The sequence below is a fragment of the Heloderma suspectum genome, chromosome 1, assembly GCF_057233095.1.
Source record: "Heloderma suspectum isolate Gila_16-S chromosome 1, 16-S_ref, whole genome shotgun sequence".
NCBI lineage: Eukaryota > Metazoa > Chordata > Lepidosauria > Squamata > Helodermatidae > Heloderma > Heloderma suspectum.
Window position 1 is genome coordinate 229,381,339 of NC_139458.1, and position 24,934 is coordinate 229,406,272.

At 43.3% G+C, this 24,934-nt stretch overlaps 1 protein-coding gene across 1 annotated transcript in view; it reads right to left on the bottom strand.

The window, feature by feature from the left end:
* COL4A2 (collagen type IV alpha 2 chain) overlaps positions 1–24,934 on the bottom strand; it is a 396,880-nt gene that overhangs the window by 329,262 nt on the left and 42,684 nt on the right. The window contains exon 4 of the mRNA XM_084820997.1: positions 17,171–17,251. Coding sequence (XP_084677123.1) covers positions 17,171–17,251 — 81 coding nt within the window. The remainder of the gene's footprint in view (positions 1–17,170; positions 17,252–24,934) is intronic.

The window sequence follows — 24,934 nt, forward strand, 5'->3', positions numbered from 1 at the left end:
TTCTGGGCCTTTGCCTTCCTGACACCATCCTTATAGGTTTGGGCAACGCTATTGTACTCCTCCTTGGTAATATGTCCCTTCTTCCATTTCCTATACATGACCCTTTTGTGTCTCTCAGCTCACCCCTCCACACAGGCTTCTTTAGATGTCCCGTTTTTCCTTCTCATGGGCACATTTTGTGATTATGCCTTCACGGTTTCAATTTTCAGGCTCTCCCGCCCCTCTTGAACTCTCTTTCTCCTTCAGGATTTCCAGCCATGGGATTCTAACCCAACTTTTTCCTGAGCTTTTTGGAATTGGCTTTCCTGAAGTCCAAGGTACATGTCCAATTAAGTTCAGTTTTCACAGCCCTCTTTATCATGAATTCCAAGATGACACAGTCACTTTCCCCTAAGGTTCCTGCCACTTTCACTTCATCTACCATTTCTTCCTTGTTGGTAAGGATTAAGGTCAGGACAGCAGATCCCCTTGCTTGTTCCATTTTCTGAGAGATGAAGTTGCCAGCAAGACAAGTCAAAACCTTATTGGAAGTTCCTTTTTTCTTTTTTTTTTTGCAGAGTTAGATGTCTAGCAGATGTCAGGATAGTTGAAATGCCTCCATCTGTGGAAGTTCTATCATCTGTTCCAGGAAAGTACCATCCATGTCTTCCGGCTGGCTGGGCAGTCTGTAGTAAATTGCCACAATATCACTCTTGTTTCTCCTTCCTTCTTTTTTTACCCACATACTTCCAAAAGGGCTTCCATTCTCAGAGTCATGAATTTCCACACAGTTGTATACCTTCCTTACATCTAACATTATTCCCCTCCCTTCCATTTTAAAAGCACAGTTTGTTTTCCCTCCATCTAATTTTCCTCATCTTCTCTCCATTTGTCCCCTTTCTTACCTTTCCGCTTCTCTCTGACCTCCTCACTCTCACTCTAGCCAAGGTTTAAATCCCCACATCTCCAGTCTGGCTCTTCAACACCTCCAACCTCATTCCAGTGCTGTTCTATTCTGCTGGCTTCTAGATTGGCCACTAGGATTACCTGACACACGGTGACTTTGATTCTCAGCTAATGAGGCTCAGCACCAGTGTGTATCAGTCATCACCTTCAACAGAGCGTCAGAGCCCAACTGTAGGTGACATACTTGAAATGTCCATCCCAGGACCTATGTGTTTGTTTGCCAGGAGGACATTTTGGATCAGCCAGCTAGGGTCCAATTTACATGGCTCATTTAGTGTAGAGCAATAGCACATCAGGGTCATTCATGACAGATGATGCTGTCACCAAATTGCAGCAAACCCGCAGCTTCCCTCTGGAAAAGGTGCGTTTTCGGAAAGTCCTTTTAGTGCATCTCTTTTCCTTAAACGTGACTCCCGCACAGTTCCACTGCAGTGTGCCCCATCCCCCTGCATAAGCATGTAGGTGTGCCTATTTCTGTGACCAGGCAGTGACCTGCCTGGTGGGGCCACCCCTCCCCCTTCCGTCTTTTTCCCATTCACAGTACTGAAGTATTGAAACAGTATTGTTTCAAGCATTCACAATAGTGCAGTAGCTGCTTTCTGGATTCACAGTATGTAGCCTCTTTTTCCCATTCATAAGAATGCAGTAGTGCTGTTTCAGGCATTCACAATAGCACAGTAGCTGCTTTACCCATTCACCATATGCAGCCTGTATTTCCCATTCAGAATATTGCAGTTGCACTGCTTCAGGCTTTCACAATAGTGTGTAGTTGCTTTCCCCATTCACAGTATGTAGCCTGTTTTTGGTTTTTTTTCATTTCTATACCGCCCAATAGCTGAAGCTCTCTGGGCGGTTCACAAAAATTAAAAATAAATGGCACACAATAAAACAATTTAAAATATATAGAACATTAAAACCACAATATAACAATACAACCAGAATAAAACATAGCAGCAGTGCAGGAATTTAAAATACAGATTTAAAACAGCAAAGCTAAAAGTCTAGAAAGCTAAAATGCTAAAATGCATGGGAAAATAAAAAGGTCTTCACCTAGCGCCAAAAGGAATACAATGTAGGTGTCAGGCGAACCTCACTAGGGAGCTCATTCCACAGCCGGGGTGCCACAGCAGAAAAAGCCCTCCTCCTAGTAGCCACCCGCCTCACTTCCTTTGGCAGGGGCTCACGGAGAAGGGCCGCTGATGAAGATCTTAAGGTCCGGGCAGGCACATATGGGAGGAGGCGATCCTTCAGGTAACCTGGCCCCAAGCCATTAAGGGCTTTGAATGTTAACACCAGCACTTTGAATCGGGCCCGGAAATGGACTGGCAGCCAGTGCAGCTGGAAAAGTACTGGCGTAATATGAGCTCGCAGGCCAGTCCCTGTTAACAATCTTGCTGCCCTATTTTGGACCAGCTGAAGTTTCCAGACCATTTTCAAAGGCAGCCCCACGTATAACGCTTTGCAGTAATCCAGACGAGAAGTTATCAGAGCATGGATAACCGTAGCTAGGCTATCTCTGTCCAGATAAGGGCGTAGTTGGTATACCAGCCTAAGCTGATAAAACGTGCTCTGTGCCACTGAGTTCACCTGTGCCTCAAGTGACAGTTCTGGATCCAAGAGCAGCCCCAAACTACAAACCTGATCCTTTAGGGGGAGTGCAACCCCCTCCAGAACAGGTTGAATATCACCTAGCCGGGCAGACGAACCACCCACTAACAGTACCTCCGTCTTGTCTGGATTGAGTTTCAGTTTATTAGCCCTCATCCAGTCCATTACCATGCCCAGACACTGATTCAGAACAGCCACTGCCTCACCTGGTTTTGATGAAAAAGACCACCCACTAACAGTACCTCCGTCTTGTCTGGAGGGACTTCGTTTTTTTTCCAGTCATAATAGCACAGTAGCACTGTTTCAAGCATTCGCAATAACACAGTAGCTGCTTTACCTATTCACAGCATGTAGCTTGTTCTTCCCATTCATAATAGCGCAGTAGGAATGCTTCAAGTATTCATGATATCCTAATGGTAGATGAGAGGGGAGAGGTGTAGGGTAAACTACAGGGGCTTGATTCAGCGCTTCCATTAAACCTCCCTGAACACGGAAGCATGGACAGGGGCAGGAAACAAGCCTATCTCATTCGCTGAGCAGCACCTATGAGGTTGATGACATTCAGTTCTACTCCTTGGACTCTTCCCACCCAATCCCGAAGTTTCAAGTGCTGTGTGACCCAGGAAAGCGGGTTTCGGGGTGGTGTATACGCTGCTTTTCTTGCATCGTGTGCCGCTGATGGACAAGAGCAATTTCATGAAAATCCAGATATAACCAGAAAGCATTTCTCATTCCATTTATATGTAGACAGAACTAGGACTAGGACTCCACAAATGATATTCTGTGGAAAATAATGTCTTAACATGGAGACAGAAGTTACTCATAATTTACTCTAGTTCAATCAATGATTCTGCAGTCAGTGGTGAAGGTAAACAGTATCTCTTCCAGCCCTTTGACCTGCAAATATCTAATGCCTTGAACACCATGCACTGGTAGGAATGTTCAATTTTCCCAATCTCAGCTATTCTACCTCTGGAAAATGTATACAAACATCTTTTTTGGAATACTTCCAAAGTATTCTGCTATCATGATATGGAGCATAATACCACTAAAGTTTTAAATCCCACTGACTTCAACAGGAGAGAGTTACAGTGCTTCTCTCCTATTGACATCAATGGTGCTTAGAAGTGCCTAGCTTTGGATGGATTGTGCCCTTTGATTAGTTCTCAAGGAAGGAAAACACAGTTTGCTTTGTTTGAAGGAAGCAAAATTTCTTCCAAGAATTAATCTGGAACACATGGTACAGTATGCAATTATGCAGAAATACCTCTATAGATTTTATTTGTGCTTGGCAAAGATTATTACCAGGTGTTTTTAATCAAATCTGCAACACTAAGTCTGAGATACTAATATTGCCAAAGCTTCCAGCACACTATTCTATGATAAAACAATTTGAACTTCTCATGAATCAGTAATGTTTTACTTTTTTTTTTAATTTACAGGGACAATTTCAGCCCCAGAGATGCTAACATAATTTCCAAAATGCAGAGAGAATTTCAAAAGATGTCCAAGTAACATATTAAAATAAATACATTTTTCAGAAGAGCTTCTTAATTTTATGCTTCTTAATTTTAGAGGTAATGGATAGCAGAATTGTTAATGTCAGACAGAGGATAAGGAATGCCTGGAATGAACAGAGAATTTAAATTATACACCAGGTGTTCTGAGGACAAAGACTACCATACAAGGGGAAGAATAAGGCAGCCACCCAAGGCCCCATCTACACCCGGCTTTTACTCAGGGGCAGGTGCGAGTTGAGGTCCCTCATGATAGATGACACAGTACTGACTTCACAGCCATCCACGGTTTTCGCCCAGAAAATGCGGAGTTCCAAGGAGTTATTTTCTTGCGATGTTTTTCATTGGCTATGGGTTTCCCTGCACTTGTGAGCCATCTCTCCCTTCCCGAAACCAACTTCACATTTTGCAGTCGGTGCATTGTAGGCGTGCATAGTGCCTGTGTCACTCTGTAATGCCCCTTTACTCCTCCCATCCCTTTGCAGCTGCGCAGTTACAGAGGCACAGAGGGATGTTTTCATCTATTTAATCACACTTTCGCACAAATTTGCAGCTTCGTGTCTTCGCAACAGTTGCTTCTGGACTCAGTACCCAAGGACCAGGGGGGGTGGTCTTGCGGAAGGACCAACATCGCTCCAGCCACCATTTCGGAGCAATGGTTAGGCATGTAGTGCTCACGCTTGTGAGTACGAACCATCATGAGAGTCTAAGGCTGGGGAACTGACAAACTGATGGTGCGGAAATGAAGGAGCACAAAACACCCATTTACCTAAAAAGGGATGGAAAGACACAGCAGAGCCCCTCAAATACAAAACAGCCACTGAAGTCTCGTGCCCCCACACTCATGGGACTGCACAGCTGCGCATTTCAGTATAATAGCAAAGGAAAAAGGAAAAAAGGGCACAGCGAGTCTGTTAAGGAAGCGTGCAGTACACTGTGAGTATATCACAGGGCTTGCTGATTCGAAGCTGCATTGCTGTGCAGTTGCAACGGGGTGGGGGATCAAAGCAGTGCCATATAGGTGGGGCCCAAGCCACATATTAAGGGCGGCAAACTGTCAGTTACTTAACTTATTATTATATATTTTGCTATGTGAGGAAAACACCACTTATTTTTTCTGCCTTATGCCAAAATGATTTGAGCTGGTCTTGTCAGACAATACATGTTTTGTCCCTGTTTGGCACTGGCATTCCCCGCATATTCCTGATGCTGATTTCCACTACTCAAAACAGGGAGTGTACATATGCCCCAAACAGATGAAAATTGGTCAGTGTACCAAACAAAGCCTAGTAAAATTGATTATGAACTTTTTAGCTCTACCATTTTCTCTTTAGTGTCAGGTTTCCTGATCCCCCCAGCGCACTTGCTCAGGACACCCAAATCAGTGATATTTCTTTATTGCAGGGAATCCCACGGCAAAAGCTTAATGATTACACTCTTCAGAAATCATATAGCTGGTCAGTAGCTATCAGCTTTATGTAATTCCAGAACAGCCCAAAGCTAAACACTACTACCATGACTGAGATCCTCCACATGGTTTCTCTGTTGCCATCTCCACGGTTCTGAACACAAGGGAAGGGACTCTGGACTCTTAGGGACCTAACCCAGACAATCTTTTCACAGGGCTCCAACCCTGGATATGGAAAGGGAATGATTCCTGAAATGAACCCATCAGGCAATCAGGGGATAACTTCTTGAAAGGCCTAAACAACCCATACCCATAGAGAGTTCAACTTTGAATATTTTGTTGATAACTCTAGACTACATGGTCAAGGCCCATCAAGATCAAGGGAAGGGCATAACCACACATGCAAGGGGTTCCAGGCCACTGCTTTCACACTGGCAACTCGACATTGCATGAGTTCTGGCAGAGGGAAGTCCAAAAGTCATAGATCAAACCCAGCCTGCCATACACTGAGCTGACTACAAACACGGACACACAGTCCACAGCAACAAGAGTTCAAGTCTATGAAAAGCCTCACAGTACTTTTCATGGCAAGTCCTTAACAATACAAAGTTCCAGTCCATGTGCAGAGTGCCTCCAAAAGCCCAAACAAGGATGGATCCAAAACAGAGAAGGCTTTGGGCAATGAAGATGAGATGTTCCTAGCAAAAGCTCTTCGTCTTTGCATCAGCTTAAAAGGGAAGGTGTGACTGAGGGACACCCCTTCCAGATCCCTTGACAGACTTTAGCCTTTCAGGAAGGCCCCTGTCTAAACAGGATGGCGCTGCTCAGCCCTCCAGCAGTGACGCTACAACCTGGGCAACCCTTCTGCAAAGCCTACCCCACCTCTGCCAGGTTCTCACGGACAGCTTCCAGCCTCCCTGCCTGCCAAGGCCAGACCAGCAGGTGGTTGGGTAGTTGGGTAACTCCCCCTGGAGTTGGGTGACAGGTAGTTGGGTGACTCCCCCTGGCTCTGCTCTGAGAATACTGACAGAGATAAGCTCACACAGACTCTGACATTCCAGCAACTGAATAGGCCCAAGCCCTTCCAGGCTACTTCTAATCAAATCCTGACTATAACCTACAAGGCCCACTGCAGTACTGAAGCTGGGCCCTGACATTTAGGCTGTTCTGAAAACCACAAGGAATATGGAATTCTCAGAAATCGCAAATGCTCTGTCTAGTCTTAACAATTAAGTGTGTGTGTGTGTGTGTATACATGCATGCATGTGTGTGTAAGTGCTAAATTTTCCAAACAGTATCATCTATCCATAGACTACAAGTCTCTGGGAGCCCCATAACATGGCTCTTAAAGCATCACATTAAATTATCTTTTGTTTATATATTTTTGTAAGATTGGCCAGGGGTGGGGGGGATTTTTTGTGTATTAATAGTAGGAGGCTGATCTTCTCTAGCTATGCAAAATGTGTGACTGCTGTTTATCAGCTTGAATCCATGGGATATAGAAGTCTACAAATAAAAAGACAGGAATTCAGTGTATGTTTGCCACAAAGAGTAGTTCACACAAAGTATTTCCATATGGTTAGGATTACATTTCAACAACATGCAACAGTAGCAGTCACTGAATAGCAGCCACTGAAACAGCATTTTAAAAAATGTTAAATATTTATATATTACTGTTCATCCAAAAATGCCACAGGTGTTTACAAACTAAAGAAAGCTACTAGCAAAGCCAACAATAAAATTATACAAAACAATTATTAGAAAACTCAGACAATTGAACAACAAAGTAGCAGTGCAATCCAAAACAGCAGCAGTGCTTTCCATGCCAAGATCTCAATTAGCAATTTACAAAGGTTCTTTTAAAAACATTTTCGGAAAGACAGCATGTAGGAAAATATATAAATATGCCTTGGAAGAGAGTTCTAGTGCATTGGGGCTGCTACTGAGAAGGTTCAGCATCTAGTGGAGGCCAACTGAGCTTCTGTGTAAGGCGGTTTTCAAGCAGGAACTCATAAAAAACCTCAGGTACCAGCAGGTTCATATGGGAGAAGACATTCTCTGAGATAATCAGGGCCAGTACTGAATAGGACTTGAAAAAGGCAAGAGTCAACACTTTGAATTGGGCCTAGAAACAAATAGGCAGCCACTGTAGATCCTTCAAAATAGGTGGCTCATTATAAAAATTGTCCACATATGTTAATGTGTACTTTTCAAAAGCTGAAGTTTCCAAATAGTCTTCCAAGTCAGCCTCCCATAGACCACATTATAGTAGTCTAATGTATAAACCATCAAAATAGGAATGGCAGTGGCCAAGCCTCTATCTGCCAGCAGTGGACATAACTAATGTATCAGTCAAAATTTATATAAGGCACTCTGGGCCACAATATTTCACCTTAAGAAACCTCACAGGATAGTTCCCACAGGGTGGAATGAGTCTCTCAGCAGCACCTTCTGGAAACTACCCTCCAAGAAGGAGCAGACTTACCACAAAGCAATGCTCCCCCACAGGCCCCAAACCTGCAGGGTGGTCCGTAAGGATAACACGGTTGATGATATCAAAACTTTAGGAAAATCAACAGGATTTCCCTCCCCTGTTTTTCTCCCAGTGAAGATCATCCACCAGGGTTATCAAGGCAGTCTTGGTCCCAAACCAGACTAGAAAGAATGAAATGGATCTTGGAAGGGGGTGGATGTCCCCCCCCCCAATCTCTCTATGGGATGGATGTCATCAGCTATCATCCTCACATCATCCAGTCCCTCGCTGAAGCACCAGCTGGAGCTTTGGTTAGGGACCTGGCTTTGCTGTGCATAGGCTTTCTCTGACCAAGGTGCTGCCGCACCAACGGAGCTTCTCTCACATAATTTTTTTAAGGAGCTGCTATATAGTTTAATAAGCGCTCAAATGATACTTTCAATTGTGATACTTTGATTGTATTTTGAATTCCCCAGATCACAGAGATGTGATATTTTTGTGTTCTCAGTTATTTGACATTTTCCTAGGAGCAACATACCCAGAAGCTCTTTTGCTATTATAGATATAAATAGTAAGTAGATACACAATTCAGTCAGCGACTGATTTTGAGAAATCTGTAAGAGATGTATAAATGCCATTAAAAGCGTGAGATTTATATACCCCTTTTTTATATTCTGAAGCACAGAACTACTATCATTTATTGTATTATAAGTCCACATCTGTTAATACATTACAAAGCAATAATTTTTAAAATGATATAACCTCCAAACATTTTCTTGTTTTCCAGTTAATGATATTAACTATTCAACTATTGATAGTTGAAGTTCATTCATCTTGGTGTTCATTTTGTAACCAGACAAGAGAGGTGACATTTAAAAGCTCCTTTTTCATGAAGATGATTTATTTTTAATGCGAATGAAGTCTCGTTTTATGTTCTGATAGGAAACTATTCTTCATCTTAAAGAACAAAGCACTTTTTGTATTAGGTTCTTTAATGACATTCAACAACTGAACTCAGTCTGGGAACATGAGTCCCAAAATAAATTCCTAAAAATATCAAAGAATAATCTTCTGCTAATAAAAATTAACAAGAGTAGAATTTTACTATTTCAGTTTGTTATTTCAGTACATGAATTAATCATTCATGGAGCCACATAAGAATACCTTAATGCTGATTTCCACAATCCTGGGCTCTTTATGATCAGCTGTTTGAGCCAAACCATTACGAATGCCTGCAAGCAGTTATTTCTTCAGAAAACACCCAGGTCTTGATTTGGCAATGTGTACCTATACACTTTATCATACCAATGCAAAAGCACAGTTGCCAGTGGCGTGGTAAAATGTGAGTACATAAAGAAAAATCAATACTGGAGTGTGAAGCATGATTCAGCTCAACTGATGTTGATTCAGCTCAACTGGTTCTAAGTGTGTGTGAATCATCATTGCTCTAAAAGTGAACTTGTGTGGTTGTCTATCAGTTTGGACGCAAAATGGGGTCACCCAAGTGGTGTGCTGTAAGTTTGCTATTATAGGGAATGTATGAGTAGTATCCAGCAGGGGCCTCGCATGCACAGCTAGCCCCACTGGCCCTTGGTCTGTGCGCGCTCAGCCCCACCAACCCCAGCTGAGTGCGCAGCCCCTATGACATGCAGCCACAAGATAGTACTTCCGGGGGCAAGCGCTGACACAAGCAAAAGCACTTGTTTCTGGAAGGGGCAGGTCGTACCCCTTCCAGAAACTAGTGTTTCCGCTTGTGTCAGTGCTTGCTCCCAGAAGTACTACATTGTGGCCATGCGTGGACCTGGGCGGGCAGGGCTCGGCAGGTGCAGACCAGGGCTGGCGTGACTGGCCACGCGTGCATGGCCCCTATGGGATACACCCTATATGTCTAAGAAGAGAGCATTATGTTGTATAGAAAATTCTGGCAAATGAATTTGATCCTCTGAAGTATCTAATTAAGGGATTATTTGCATAATAAATTGGTAAATATAACAATGATCTGACATAATAAAGAAACTAGGAAATAAAACTATGATATTCTGAGCCAGTTCTGGTCTGGGAAGACTTTAAGTCTTATGTTAGAGATATGTTTATTTCTACAAATTATTATCATAAGAAAAACAAGATAAAAGGAAAGGAAGCAGCAACAAAAACAAAACAAGAATCCTGTAGTAAAACCAACAACAACAGCAAGAACAGCAGCAGTTAGACACAGCAGTGGGCAAAGCAAAACTTACAGATATCCAAAATATTGCCAGAGATATGTTATATTCTAAGACAGCCTTCCCCAAACTGATGTTTTGGACCACAACTCCTATCATCTGTGACCATTGGCCATGCTGGCTGGGGCTTGTGAGAGTTGTTATTAAAAACATCTGGAGGGCATCAGGTTGGAGAAGACTGTTCTAAATAATATAGAAATAAGCAAAGTAAATATCTAGCAAGAATGCTTGTGGGAGAGACTACAAAGACATCAGTTCTGACTATATAAACTGTTATGGAAATAAGAGGAGTAGAGCTGGCAAAAACAACAAAATCTCCCCTGAGACGAAAAGGTATTGCTCCATTCACCTGCAGCCACTTTAGGATTATAAGACCAGGGTGAGTCTTCCCTGTCTCTTGAGCAGTTTGGAACGGAGGAAATATTAGTAAGACTTTTTAAGATATATATATATATGCATAATTGGTGAAAACGTTTTGCAGAAGAAAGTGACAATAAGGCTACAAAGATTTTAAGTTAAAGGAATGGGTTGTTTTAATAGCCAAGGGAGTCAATTGTAAAGGAAGTTTGTTGTGATCCTGCATTTAAAACAGAAGCAGAAAGCCCCATTTTTGGCTGGTGTAGAGATGCTCCCTGTCTGCCATGTCCCATATGTACACTGAAGGCAGAAGCATTTAATTTGTGCAGGTCCTTGGCAAGAGTGGGTGGAATATCCTCTGTTGTTGTAAGTAATCTTTATTTATATGACCACAGAGGGCATTCCATACTGTTTGGGATGTAGAAAAACAGTATCAACCTCAGGTGGGTTACCAGGGACCTGGAGATTAGGGAGCAATTACTCTTTGAAAAACTTGACTCCCAAAGGCAGTGTCTGCTGATGAGTCTCTATTTTGTAATGCCCAGAAAAGTAGGGATGTTAGAGAATTCCACCACAGATCCCAGGGAGGCCGAATTCCAGTGAATTCGGGGGCCCGGAATCCATGGCGGAACGGAGCAACCCGCCTCACCACCCCGCGAAAGCCCCGCGAAATGGAGCCTATGGGGCTGCGGCTCCGGCAGCAGCTCCGGCGACAGCTCCGGCGGCTCTAGCCGCTGTTGGGCTGCAGCCGCAAATGGCAGCCGCTACGCCGGCCACCATTTGCGTCCCTGGCAAGCTGTGATAGGATACTTAAGTGTCTACGTAGCCTATCACAGCTCAGGGCAGGGCCATGTATATATTTACGTAGCCTATCACGGCGAAAGACAGGGGCGCAAATGGCATAGCGACCGCCATTTGCGCCCGTCTTTTGCCATGATAAGCTACGTAAATATATACATAGCCTATCACGGCAATAGGAAGGAACGCAAATGGCGGCAGCCATAGCCACCGCCATTTGCGTCCGTGTCTTTAGCTGTGATAGGCTACGTATATATTTATGTAGCCTATCACGGCTAAAGACATGGATGCAAAAGGCAGCGTCTACGGTGGACACCATTTGCGCCCCTGCGCAGCCCAGCAGCGGCCGGATATCTGGCTATGGGCATTCGGTGGCCAAAATATTTGAGCTTCAGCTTCAGTATCTGTCCTTCTAATGAGCACTCAGGGTTGATTTCCTTTAGGATGGACTGATTTGACCTCCTTGCAGTCCAGGGGACTCGTAAGAGTCTTATCCAGCACCACAGTTCGAAAGCATCCATTCTTCGGCACTCAGCCTTCCTTATAGTCCAGCTCTCACAGCCATACGTTGCTACTGGGAAAACCATAGCTTTGATTATAAAAACCTTTGTTGGCAAGGTGATGTCTCTGCTTCTTACTATGCTGTCTAGGTTTGCCATAGCTTTCCTCCCAAGGAGCAAGCAACTTTTAATTTCATGGCTACAGTCACCGTCTGCGGTGATCTTGGAGCCCAAGAAAATAAAATCTGTCACTGCTTCCATTTCTTCCCCTTCCATATGCGAAGAAGTGATGGGGCCAGATGCCATGATCTTCGTTTTTTTAATGTTGAGTTTCAAACCAGCTTTTGCACTCTCCACTTTCACCCTCAACAAGAGGCTCTTTAGATCCTCTTTGCTTTCTGCCATTAGGGTGGTATCATCTGCGTATCTGAGGGTGTTGATAATTCTCCCGGCAATCTTAATTCCGACCTGTGATTCATCCAACCCGGAGTTTCTCATCATGTACTCTGCATATAAGTTAAATAAGCAGGGCGACAATATGCAGCCTTGTCGTACCCAATTTTGAACCAATCAGTTGTTCCATGTCCGGTTCTTACTGTTGCTTCTTGACCCTCATACAGGTTTCTCAGGAGACAGGTAAGGTGGTCTGGTACTCCCATCTCTTTACGAATTTGCCACAGTTTGTTGTGATCCACACAATCAAAGGCTTTAGCATAGTAAATGAAGCAGAAATAGACGTTTTTCTGGAATTCTCTTGCTTTTTCCATGATCCAGCGAATGTTGGCGATTTGATCTCTAGTTCCTCTGCCTCTTCGGAACCCAGCTTGTACTTCCGGTAGTTCTCAGTTCACATACTGCTGAAGCCTAGCTTGTAGGATTTTGAGCATAACTTTGCTGGCATGTGAAATGAGCACAAATGTACGGTAGTTTGAACACTCTTTGGCATTGCCCTTCTTTGGAAATGGAATGTAAACTGACCTTTTCTAGTCTTGTGGTCACTGTTGAGTGTTCCAAATTTGTTGGCATATTGAGTGCAGCACTTTAAGAGCAGCGTCTTTTTGGACTTTAAGTAGCTCAGCTGGAATACTGTCATCTCCGCTAGCTTTGTTGCTACTAATGCTTCCTAAGGCCCACTTGACTTCACTCTCTAGGATGTCCGGCTCAAGTTCAGTGACCGCACTATCATGGCTATCAGGGACATTCAGATCTTTCATTCATTCAGGGACATTCAGGGACATTCAGGAGAGGGTTCAAAGGAGGGCAACAAAGATGATCAGGGGACTGGAAACAAAGCCCTATGAAGAGAGACTGAAAGAACTGGGCATGTTTAGCCTTGAGAAGAGAAGACTGAGGGGAGATATGATAGCACTCTTCAAGTACTTGAAAGGTTGTCACAGAGAAGAAGGCCAGGATCTCTTCTTGATCATCCCAGAGTGCAGGACACGGAATAATGGGCTCAAGTTACAGGAAGCCAGATTCCGGCTGAACATCAGGAAAAACTTCCTGAGTGTCAGAGCAATACGGCAATGGAACCAATTACCTGGGGAGGTGGTGGGCTCTCCCACACTGGAGGCCTTCAAGACGAGGCTGGACAGCCATTTGTCAGGGATGCTCTGACTTGGATTCCTGCATTGAGCAGGGGGTTGGACTCGATGGCCTTGTAGGCCCCTTCCAACCCTACTATTCTATGATTCTATGATTCTATGATTCTATCTTTCCTGTATAGTTCTTCTGTGTCTTCTTTCCACCTCTTCTTAATCTCATCTGCTTCTGTTAGGTCCCTGCCTTCTTTGTCCTTTATATGCCCGTCTTTGCAGAAAACGTTCCCTTGAGATCTCTGATTTTCTTGAAAAGATCTCTAGTCTTTCCCATTCTATTGTTTTCCTCGATTTCTTTGCATTGTTCATTGAAAAAGGCCTTCTTGTCTCTCCTTGCTATTCTCTGGAAATCTGCATTCAGTTGGGTATATCTTAAGAAGGCCTTCTTGTCTCTCCTTGCTATTCTCTGGAAATCTGCATTCAGTTGGGTCTATCTTCCCCTTCCTCCCTTGCTTTTCGCTTCCCTTCTTTCCTCAGCTACTTGTAAAGCCTCATCAGACAGCCACTTTGCTTTCTTGCATTTCTTTTTCTTTGGGATGGATTGAGTTGCTGCCTCCTGAACAATGTTATGGACCTCCGTCCATAGTTCCTCAGGCACTCTGTCTATCAGGTCTAATCCCTTAAATCTATTCCTCACTTCCACTGTATATTCATAAGGGATATGATTTAGGTCATACCTGAATGGCTTAGTGGTATTCTCTACGTTCTTCAATTTAAGCCAAAATTTTGCAACAAGCAGCTCATGATCGGAGCCACAGTCAGCTCCAGGTCTTGTTTTGACTGACTGTATAGAGCTTCTCCATCTTTGGCTGCAAAGGACATAATCAATCTGATTTCGATATTGACCATCTGGTGATATCCATGTGTAGAGTCGCCTCTTGTGCTGTTGGAAAAGAGTGTTTGCTATGATCAGCGTGTTCTCTTGGCAAAACTCTATTAGCTTCATTTTGTACACCAAGGCCATGCTTGCCAGTTATCCCGGTGATTTCTTGACTTCCTACTTTAGCATGCCAATCCTCTATGATGAAAAGGACATCTTTTTTGGTGTTAGTTCTAGAAGGTGTTGTAGGTCTTCATAGAACCGATCAACCTCAGCTTCTTCGGCCTCAGTGGTTGGGGCACAGACTTGAATTACTGTGATGTTGAATGGTTTGCCTTGGATTCATACTGAGATCATTCTATCGTTTTTGAGATTGTACGCCAGTACTGCTTTTCCCACCCTTTTATTGACTATGAGTGCTACTCCATTTCTTCTAAGGGATTCTTGCCCACAGCAGTAGAGGCAATATGTATCACAAGGCAATATGATTACACATCAATAAACGTAAAATACAAATATGCCTCTTGATCAACATTTGTTTTCCATATTTGTAGCTGGTTTGCACTTGCCTTTCAACTGCTCTTTTAGGTAAACACAAATACTACTTAAGTGCTTATGCATGACCACCACAGTTCTCGTTTTTTCTTAATAGAACTGGCAGCTCCATATATCTAGTACAGCATTAAACAAATCAATAAAAAACCAAAAGAACGCAGGAAAAAATGCCTTATTGCTGTACAAAATTAACCTACTGGCCAGTGAAAGTCTCATGACCTTAAGGCATTGGTATTCTACTTATTGGTCTTTTGATTGCTTCATCGCATTTTTTTCCTGCAGAACAAACATTTCAAAAATATTACTAAAAGGGTACAAGTTCATAATGATTTTCATATACACAGAAATCATTTCCTATTCCCATCCCTTTCAACTTTTGACACCAAGCAGGCTGAAGTAGTGAGTGTATATAATACAGAAGTGAAACCAGGATCAAACAGTTGTTTTCCCCACAAACTTACTTGAAAAAAGCTCATCAATGAACATAAAAACAGACACACTATATTCTCACCCTTAACAGGAATTTGGCTTGATAGAATCTCCGAATAAAGTCTATATTAAACTTTTATTTTGTAATTTTAAACATGGAGCAGCAAAATACAGCACCATAGACTAAGTTTACTAAAATTATTATTTTTATGGTCAGTGAAGCAAGTACTTTTTTGCTGAGTTATGGAAGGGCTGTATGCACATAGATAATATTGTAAAACTGCTTTACCGATGACTGCTGCACTGACAATTGTGAAAAGGCTGCACTAACAATTTGATTTAAGAAAAACAGTACTAAAAGAAAGCCACAGCTTTCTGGACCAGCTGAAGTTCCTGAACAGTTTTCAAAGGCAGTCCCATAAATAGCGCATTACAGTGGTCCAACTGGGATGTAACTAAGGCATGCATAACAGTGGACAAATTAGACATCTCTAGGAAAGGGCATAGTTGGCACACTAGCCTCAGCTGTGCAAATGCACTCATGGCCACTGCTAAGACCTGGGCATCCAGATTCAGGGCCGAGCCCAAGAGTACATCCAAACTGTGAGCCTGAATCTTCAGGGGAAGTGTAACCCCATCCAGCACAGGTTGAATCCCTATTCCCTGATCTGCCTTTTGACTGACCAAAAGCATATCTGCCTTGCCTGGATTAAGCTTCAATTTGTTTGTCCTCATCCAGTCCATTACCAATTGTCAGGCACTGATTTAGAAGCAGAGCTTCCTTAGATTTAGATGTATTTAGAGCTTCCTTGGATTTAGATGGAAAGGAGAGATAGAGCTGGGTTTCACCAGCATACTGGTGGCACTGAACCCCAAAGCTCCAGACAATCGCTCCCAGAGATTTCATGTATATGTTAAATGAGGATCAGATGGAACCCTGAGGGACACCACAGGCAATGGCCACAGTGTCGAACAGGAATCCCCCAGCACCACCTTCTGAGACTGCCTCTCCAAGAAGAACTGGAGCCACCGTATAACTGGGTATCACTGCCTCTCAGTCCCACCTCAGACAGTTGCCTCAGAAGGATACCATGGTCAATGGTATTGAAAGCTGCTGAAAGGTCCAGTAGAACTAACAGGGACACACTCCCCCTGTCCAGTTCCCAGCATAGATCATCCACCAAGGTGACCAAAGCAGTCTCTGCCCCATAATCAGGCCTGAAGCCAGATTGAAATGGATCTAGGTAATCCATCTCATCCAGAAATCCCTGGAGCTGAGAAGCCACCATACACTCCAGCACCTTGCCCAAGAATGGAATATTGAAGACCAGCACAGTAAGGAAAGTAAGGGGAGGCTTGCTTAGAATTAGATCTAACAATCTGTATTGTTAGATCTAATGATATGCCTTTAAAAGGCTACGGTGTACAGGATCGCAGCACTTTATACTGTTCTTTCTTGTTGGAATCTTAAAAAACAGAAAAATATAGGTAGTGGATACAGTGCGCTGGATCCAGAGTTCTGTGAATGGAGTTCTGCTCATGGAACAGGATAATCTTAGATCATGCATGGCTCCTACTTCTGCCTGTGCCTCCCCCAGCCCCACCCAAAAACCCAGCAACCCTGCTCTGGAGGGTTGGTGGATCCTCTGGAACAGTGTAAGAGGTGGTGTAGGGGGCTGCAGGTGGAAGGGATAATTGCCAAAAAAACCCACACCTTAGTTCACAGTAGCCGCCACTGGATCAAAGTCCCTTCCATGAACAGAGGGATGTTTGGATTCTACCCATTAACATCTAGCTCTTAAATCTTTGATAAAATTGCCTAGTCCTGAGGATAAAAATTGAGGATTCTTTATGAAGCAAAAACACTCTTTCTTGTTTAGCTGCAACAGACTAATACAGCTACCCTTCTGGAGTTTATGTAGCAAGACGCTGGTACTCACACGAGCTCCTTTTTCTGGGAGACATTCACAACCCCCACTGCAGTCTCTTCCTGCACATGCCCCTGTATAGGACTTTCCTCCCTGAAAAACAGAACACACAGTCAAAAGACAATTAAATAACATGAGAACAATAAGCAGTATAATTTATGTGAAGACATATAATTTGGCTCTTATTCAGCAATTTAAAAATGATTGCCATAAAATTGTATAAGTTAGTTGTTTATTTTCACATGGAAATAATTGTTTTGAAAATCAATGCTAAGTGTAAAAAATGAATTTTCCAACAAAAACGGGATGAAAAATTGAAGAAATTGTATTCTGGTGATCTGTGATGCTGAATGAGGAGTGATTAAATATTCTAAAATAAACAAACAATCACTGGAAATTTGATCAGCAAGCAGCAAAGTTATGTAGGCTGTATCCAACTCTCTGAATGCAAATTATTCCCATAAAGCTGATATGTGTGTTTGGAGAGAACAGCAAGCTTAATGAGAACCATCACTGTGCAGATGGGAACAGAAGTTACTATTTATGAACAAACAGCCAAAAGAATGTGAAACCACTAGTGACATCCGAAAGCTTTTCTTAGTGAAAAAAGGGTGTATTTCTTATTTAATAAAATATTTTTGAAGGGAGTCGCAACCTATACATTAAGTTACTAAGATATTGGAATATACCAGTTCAGTATTCTTCAGTATTCAGTAATTAGTATTCTTGCTTCAATAGAAAGTTCAAATCTATCATGCCCGCAAAAGGAACGCTTCTATGGGCAAAAAGTCATAGATTATAAAATGGAGCAGAGTGGGACAAAAGGAAAGAAGCAGCAGGAGTCAGTGAAATCCATTGACAGATGCTCCAAAGTAATGATGCAAAACATTAATAGTAAATAATAACAAATAAGCACTACAATAACAGAGACTATGCAGGTCATGTGAGTGAAGTGGAATAAATGGTTTCATTTTTGCAGCAGAAGCCTGTATGAGTAGCTGGGCCCGTATAATCTTCTTAGAGACCAAAACAACCCTAAATCTATATGGACTAATAACGAGGGACAATTTTCAGTTGTTGCACTTGTTTCCCCCACACCTCCTGCCTACAATCTAAATTTTCTGTCCCAATCGTTCCCCAGTGCATTGTAAAAAATAGTTTAATTTTGGAAGAAGCCTGGAACAGGCTGCTGTTCTCACATACACAATATTTTCGCAACAAAGACAGAATAATCTGCTCCAGAGATGCCCTGATACTGTGAGAAAAATCTGAAAATGGACACCCCCTCTCCCTCTTCTTCATAAAAATACAGTAAATAAATATTGTAGCTGTGATTAAAATGGCTGCATTGGGGGATATTGAAGAATTTGATGTGAGTCAACCTGAACTTTGGGACTTGCAGGGTCAAACGACATGTTATATTAAATATGTAGCATGCTGCAGACCTTCTTTTTTTTACTCTAAAGTAAGCAGCCCTGATCTAGTTTAATCCTCCAGCACCACTATTTGCTTCCCAAAATCCCCCCCAACCCTGCACATCAGCACTGAGCACTGGCACACTGGAAGGTCCCCTCCTCATGTGTTGTGCTCCTGACCTGTTTCCAATTTACTTTAGAGTAAAAAAGAAAAGAAAAAGAAAACAAGAGGGTCAGCCTAATGCTGCTGTAAACCTGTGTAGCCCAGTCCTCTGGAAGAATGCTGGAAGCTCACCCCTTTTGACCTGGATGAGCTGCAGTAGAAGGGGTCTTCTGAAAGGACTGTGATTATTTTTCAGCAGGAATTATCTTTCGATATGCTTGATAATGTTATCCCAGGAGCTTGATTGTGCTGGGAAAGAGGGCACATGAAGAGTGTCATCTTCACACACCTTCTTTCCCAGTGTGATCAGGTGCCCAGAAACCTGCCAAAGAGCTGTTTGGTGAGTTGTCAGGGATCTGATAGCACCTAGGAAGGGGACAGCAAGGAGCATCATCCCTGCACGCTAGTGCGGATGGCACAGGGAGAATTGGGGGAGGGGTGACAGCAACATTGGGCACAAGGGCTGAGCATGGATCCCCCAACCTGCTTTGGAGGCCGATTCTGAGCTTCAGATCTGGCCCCGATCTGCTTTGGACTGATTTGGACCCAATCTGACCTGTTTCAGACCCCGGATCCAAAGCAAGGTTTGGAAATCCTAGTTATTCAGATTTTACATTTTCTCATTGACTTACATTGAAAAACAGAAACCATCATAACTTTTTTTTTAGCTTTTATGATAAATACATGAAATTTGGAGCCCTGGCAATACCTGTGAAGGTGGTTGAACCTGCCAAAGTTCAGACAGTTAGGTCCAGTGGCTTTTGTGCTAGCCACAGGTAAAATTTGCTTTTTCAAGAAAATCTGTCATACACCAGCTCCCTCAGTAAGTGTGTTTAGGATTGGTGCCTTTTTGTGCTTTACAGTGCGGGAGGAGGGAGGCTGGTGAAATTTTATGGAAAATTTTCTTTCACATCTTGATGAACATGAAAAAGAGGGAGGCAGATGGGTGGTGCAAAGGAGAAGCAAGATGATGTCTTGTTCAGATATTGAATTATTAATATTCATTGTAAGAGTTGATTTGTGCCAGTTTTAAGGATTTATCACACAATCCTATATGTGTTTACTCACAAGTCAGTCCCACTGTGTTCAATTGCCAATTGGGTTTTCTCCCAGGTAAGTGTGCATAGGACTGCGGCCTTAGCTGCCTTCCTAAGATCTCTGTAAATTTAGTTCAAAATAAACACATGTTGGATTGCACTGTTAATTCTTGAACATTAATTTCTACACTAAGTGGAACTGCCAGATGCAACCTGCTCTGTCAGCTACAATTTTTGGTACATGGTTGGCATGTACCTGAGCAAACAAACCCTGGTGGAGGGGAGGGAAACAGAAAAAAATCAGTTGTGGAGTGGGGAGAAAGGTGTGTGTGTGTGTGTTTCAATCCAGCTGGGTGTGTGGACATTTCTGTTGGGGGAGGGGGGAGATATAATGAAGGAGCTTGGGGAAGGCGAATGGGTAACGTTGGGGTGCTCAGGGAGTGTGCAAGGGGGCTGTTTAAATGAGAAGGGATCTGTCCATGAGGGCTGAGTTGAGAGGGTGAAGCTTCCGTAGAGTATCATATTTTGAAAACCTAAAATGCTTGTGTGTGAGTGAGTGAGTGAGTGAGTGAAAAAGATTTTAACACCCCTGCATTTTTCTCAGACGTCCAATTGAAATACCCCTGCCTTACTCTCAGCTGCACTGTTTTTGGATCCTGGTTGAAGGTTGTATATCTTACAAGGTTGTGTAATCTTAGAAGGGGGCGTGGCTGTGAAGGGGCATGGCTGAGACTATCATGAAAGGACCCTGCACTTCTGAATTTGCCACTACACTACTGCTTACCAACACCTTTGGTATGGATGGTTAAATATAATATTCTCAAAAATATTCCACAAGCCATAATGGAGCTGCAAATCTATTAAACCACAGTAGTGACATAGTTTGCAACTCATTCATGAGCAGAGTATTGTAGAACATGAGATAATAAAATGCACTCATTTATAGAATACCCTGATATGAAACTAGAGCATTATTACACTAGAATAAGCTAAAATTATCACCATCTTTTCTTCAAAGTTCACCTTTTATTTAACGTTTACCATGCTGTACCAAATATTAGTGAAGATTTCTCTCCCTCCTCCCACATCAATAGTACTGTAATAATAAATAAAACACAGAGAGAAATGTATCATGCATATATTTAACTGACTTTGCTCACATATCTATGGTTTTCTAGTTTGATTAACTCAGGAAAGTCATTCGAACAATCACATCATTAGTTTCACAACAATAGGAAACTAAGAAGTCTGGGCACTCTTCCATATACGGTATTTTAAGAGAAGTGCTTTGAGACAGGTCTATTTATAAACTAGGTTGGATATGACTATTCTAGTTCACCCACCTCCATAATTTGGCTACTCTTTGGAACTCTCAGTTTTCACACAAAATGTATAATTCACTCATTCATTATTTTTCTTGCATTATATATACACATATTCTATAAACAAAAAAACATTCAGTTTAACCTGTTGTGTTAACAGCTTTCCATGTTCATTCAAGCTCCAAAATGCTGGGAAATTACATCTGTTAAGGGCTACACCTTTTACAGATATGGTATTTAGGCAATATACATACAGTTTGTATCCTATACTGTGGTTAGTTCCAGATTCACCACTACCTTGGAGCTGAATGGCTGTCAGTGGCAGAGTGGTGGACCTAAGTTTCAGATTTGTCTGTTCGCTGGAATTAGGGATGGACGGATTGCTTACCATCCGATCCGCAGCGTTGTCCGCTGTGGGGGGACGTGATCCGCTCCTCCCCCCCCCCCGAGTCCTCTGGAGCAGCTCCGCTCCACAATTTCGTGGAGCCACACACCAGGTCCGGACCGCTTCTGATATGGTAATGGCAGCTGCCATTACTGTATTGCTCTGAGGAATACAGCCGCAAATGGTGTAGTGGATGCCACTTGCGTCCGTAAAGCCCTTAGTTTAATCTAATTGCAGCCGTTTACGGCATGCGGCTCTGGAGGGAATCCTCAGGAGGCAGAGGTAAGTGATCCATTCCGCTGCAGATTCTGGAGGCTGGATTCATTTGGGTCAGCGGCAGAATTCTCCACCATCCCTAGCTGGAATAGACACATGGAATAGACACATAGGCAATTCTAATTCTATCCAACAGAATGGCAGAGTTGGAAGGGACCTTGATAGTCATCTAGTCAAACCCCCCTGCCATAGGTAAAGCATTTTAAAGCATCTTTCCTTTTTAGCTAATTGAGGCTGCAGTACTATACCCGCTTACCCAGGAGTAAATCACATAGAGTGAAAAAAAAATAACACTTAACAAAAAAAACAACCCTACAAATACCTTGCACTTCTTCTGGGGTGCAGCACATAACTACACCTTCTCCCTTACCTAAGATGGCATCCTGATTCCCAAAAGATGATGTACAAATGGTACTACAGAGTGAACCCCATGCAAGTCTATGAGGGGAAAATCAGACAATACCTGCCAAACTGCTGGTGGGCACTCAGCAAAGTTTATTTCTGGTTATAATGGCAGAATGTGATTCACCAGACTCACTCTTAAAACACAGGGCCGTGACTGAGGCCCTATAATATGTATATCATATGTCCTTCTGAATTCACAGAATATTCCTTCTTTATGAAATTAGACAAGTATAATGAAAAAATTAGGTAACTATATTGTGGGGATATTTTATATACAATGCAGCCTGCATTACGACAAAGTTTCATGCTCAGTTATTTGTTGGGGCCCTTCTAAGTGTACAGACTCAGGAAAGAGATCTTGGGGTTGTGGTGGACAGCTCAGTGAAGATGTCAACCCACTGTGCTGCCGCTGTAAAAAAAAAAAAGGCAAACTCCATGTTAGGCAAAATTAGAAAAGGGATTGAGAATAAAACTGCCACTATCATACTGCCCCTATATGAATCTATGTTGCGACCACACTTGGAATACTGTGTATAGTTCTGGTCACCACACCTAAAAAAAGATATTGCAGAACTGGAAAAAGTGCAGAAAGAGGCAACTAAAATGATCAAGGGGAGCATCTCCCCTATGAGGGAAGGTTACAACAGCTGGGATTGTTTAGCATAGAAAAAAGGAGGGTAAGGGGAGACATGATAGAGGTCTACAAAATTGTGCATGGTGTGGAGAATGTGGATAGGGAGACATTTTTTCTCCCACTCTCAAAATACTAGAACCCGGGGTCATCCTATCAGTTTGATTGGTGGGAGATTCAGGACAGATAAAAGGAAGTATTCTTCACACAGTGCATAAACTATGGAACTTGCTACCACAGGATCTAGTGAAGGCCACCAATTTGGATGGCTTTAAAAGGGGGCTGGACAAATTCCTGGAGGAAAAGGCTATCAGTGGCTAGTAGTCCTAGTGGCTATGTGCCACCTCCAGTACCAGAGGCAGTGAGCCTATGTACACAAGTTGCTGGGGAACATGGGTGGGAGGGTGCTGTTGCGCTCATGCCTTGCTTGTGGTTTCTTGCTCGACAGCTGATTGGCCACTGAGTGAACAGAATGCAGGACTGGATGGACCCTTGGTCTGATCCAGCATGGCTCTTCTTACGTTCTTATAATTCCATGATTCTATAGATCAGGTGTAGGCAATATTTTTGGGCTCATGGGCACATTTGGCAATTTGAGAAACTGTCCTGGGCACCACCACAAAATGGCATGGCTAAACACAAAGGACGGGTAACCTGCCCAAAAGACTGAGTACAAGGCAGAGGTGAGGTCTGAGCCCCAACAGACTAAACAACTCCTTTGAACTCACAGCTTTCAGCACCAACAGAAATCTATTTCACAGAAGGCAAACTCTTTTTCTCTCCCACTCACCCTGCACCTCCTGTGCCAGCCAATTCATTACCCCCTATCTCTTTTTCTGTCTCACTGTGGATCACCACCCATAGACATTTCCCTCCCCCAACCGTCTCTCTCACACACACACACAGAGAAGCACCCCGTGTATCTATCATGCATTAATGCATATACACACATCCCGCCCTTCTCCTCCTCACTGCAAGCACTCACTCTTTTTCAGGATCCTTCCAAAATCCCCCTAAACCCTTTCTCTTTCCCTCTTTCACACATGCAGCTTCTATCTATTCAGATATACAAGCACACAACCTCCCTAACTCCCCAAGTTGTTCCCAGCTGGCTCCCCCAGCCTTCCAGCTTCCTGCTGGCTTCTCTGACCCTCCTTCCTAGACCCACCCCCAGCTTATCATACAGAAGTGATAGGAATCCCCTTTTCTTATTTCTCTTATTTTTCTTGATGGCTGGGGGTGCTGCAGGGAAAGCATCAACCTGCAGCCACTGACCATCTTTATATTATAAGAATATGTCTTATAATATAAAGGTGGCAGACGTCTCACTCCAAAGACGATCAGACATGGGTAACAGCTGTATCTTCAGCCTATCACGTGGCGGTGAAGGCAGCAAAAAAGGAATATTATGCTGCCTGTATCGCATCTGCAGAGTGCTGTCCCAAGAGGCTGTTCCAAGTGGTCCGGAGCCTGGTCGGTCCAGTTGCTCTGGAACTGCTGGAGCATTCTAAGGCCTCCTGAGGTCTTGGCAAGGCACTTTGCGGATAAAATTGATTGGATTAGGAGTGTTATTCCATGCACCGTGGATACAGTTAGCGAGCAAGAGGCGGTCTGTGGCAAACCAGATTTGTGGGACTGGTTCCAGCTTCTTCCTTCTGATGAAGTGGACAAGGTGCTTTCATCTGTAAGGCCGACCACCTGCTTACTTGATCCTTGCCCATCTTGGCTCATTATGAGGTGCAGAGAGAGGCTGGGTGAGGGGATCAGTGTGGTGGTGAATGCCTCCCTTGAGGAGGGAGTGATGCCATCAGCCCTCAAGGAGGCAGTGATAAGATCCACTCCTTGGATCCCCAAGTTTTGAACAACTTTCGCCCAGTTTTGAATCTGCCATTTTGGGGCAAGGTTATTGAGCGGGTGGTGGTGATGCAATTGAAGGCACACTTGGAAGAAGTCGATTATCTAGATCCATTTCAATTGGGCTTCAGGCCTGGGCATGGGACAAAAATGGCCTTGGTCGCCTTGGGGGATGATATGAGGAGGGCTCTGAATAGGGGTGAATCCTCTCAGTGGCTTTTGATACCATTGACCACGGTACCCTCCTGGACTGCCTGGAGGGGTTGGGCATTGGAGACACCGTATTAT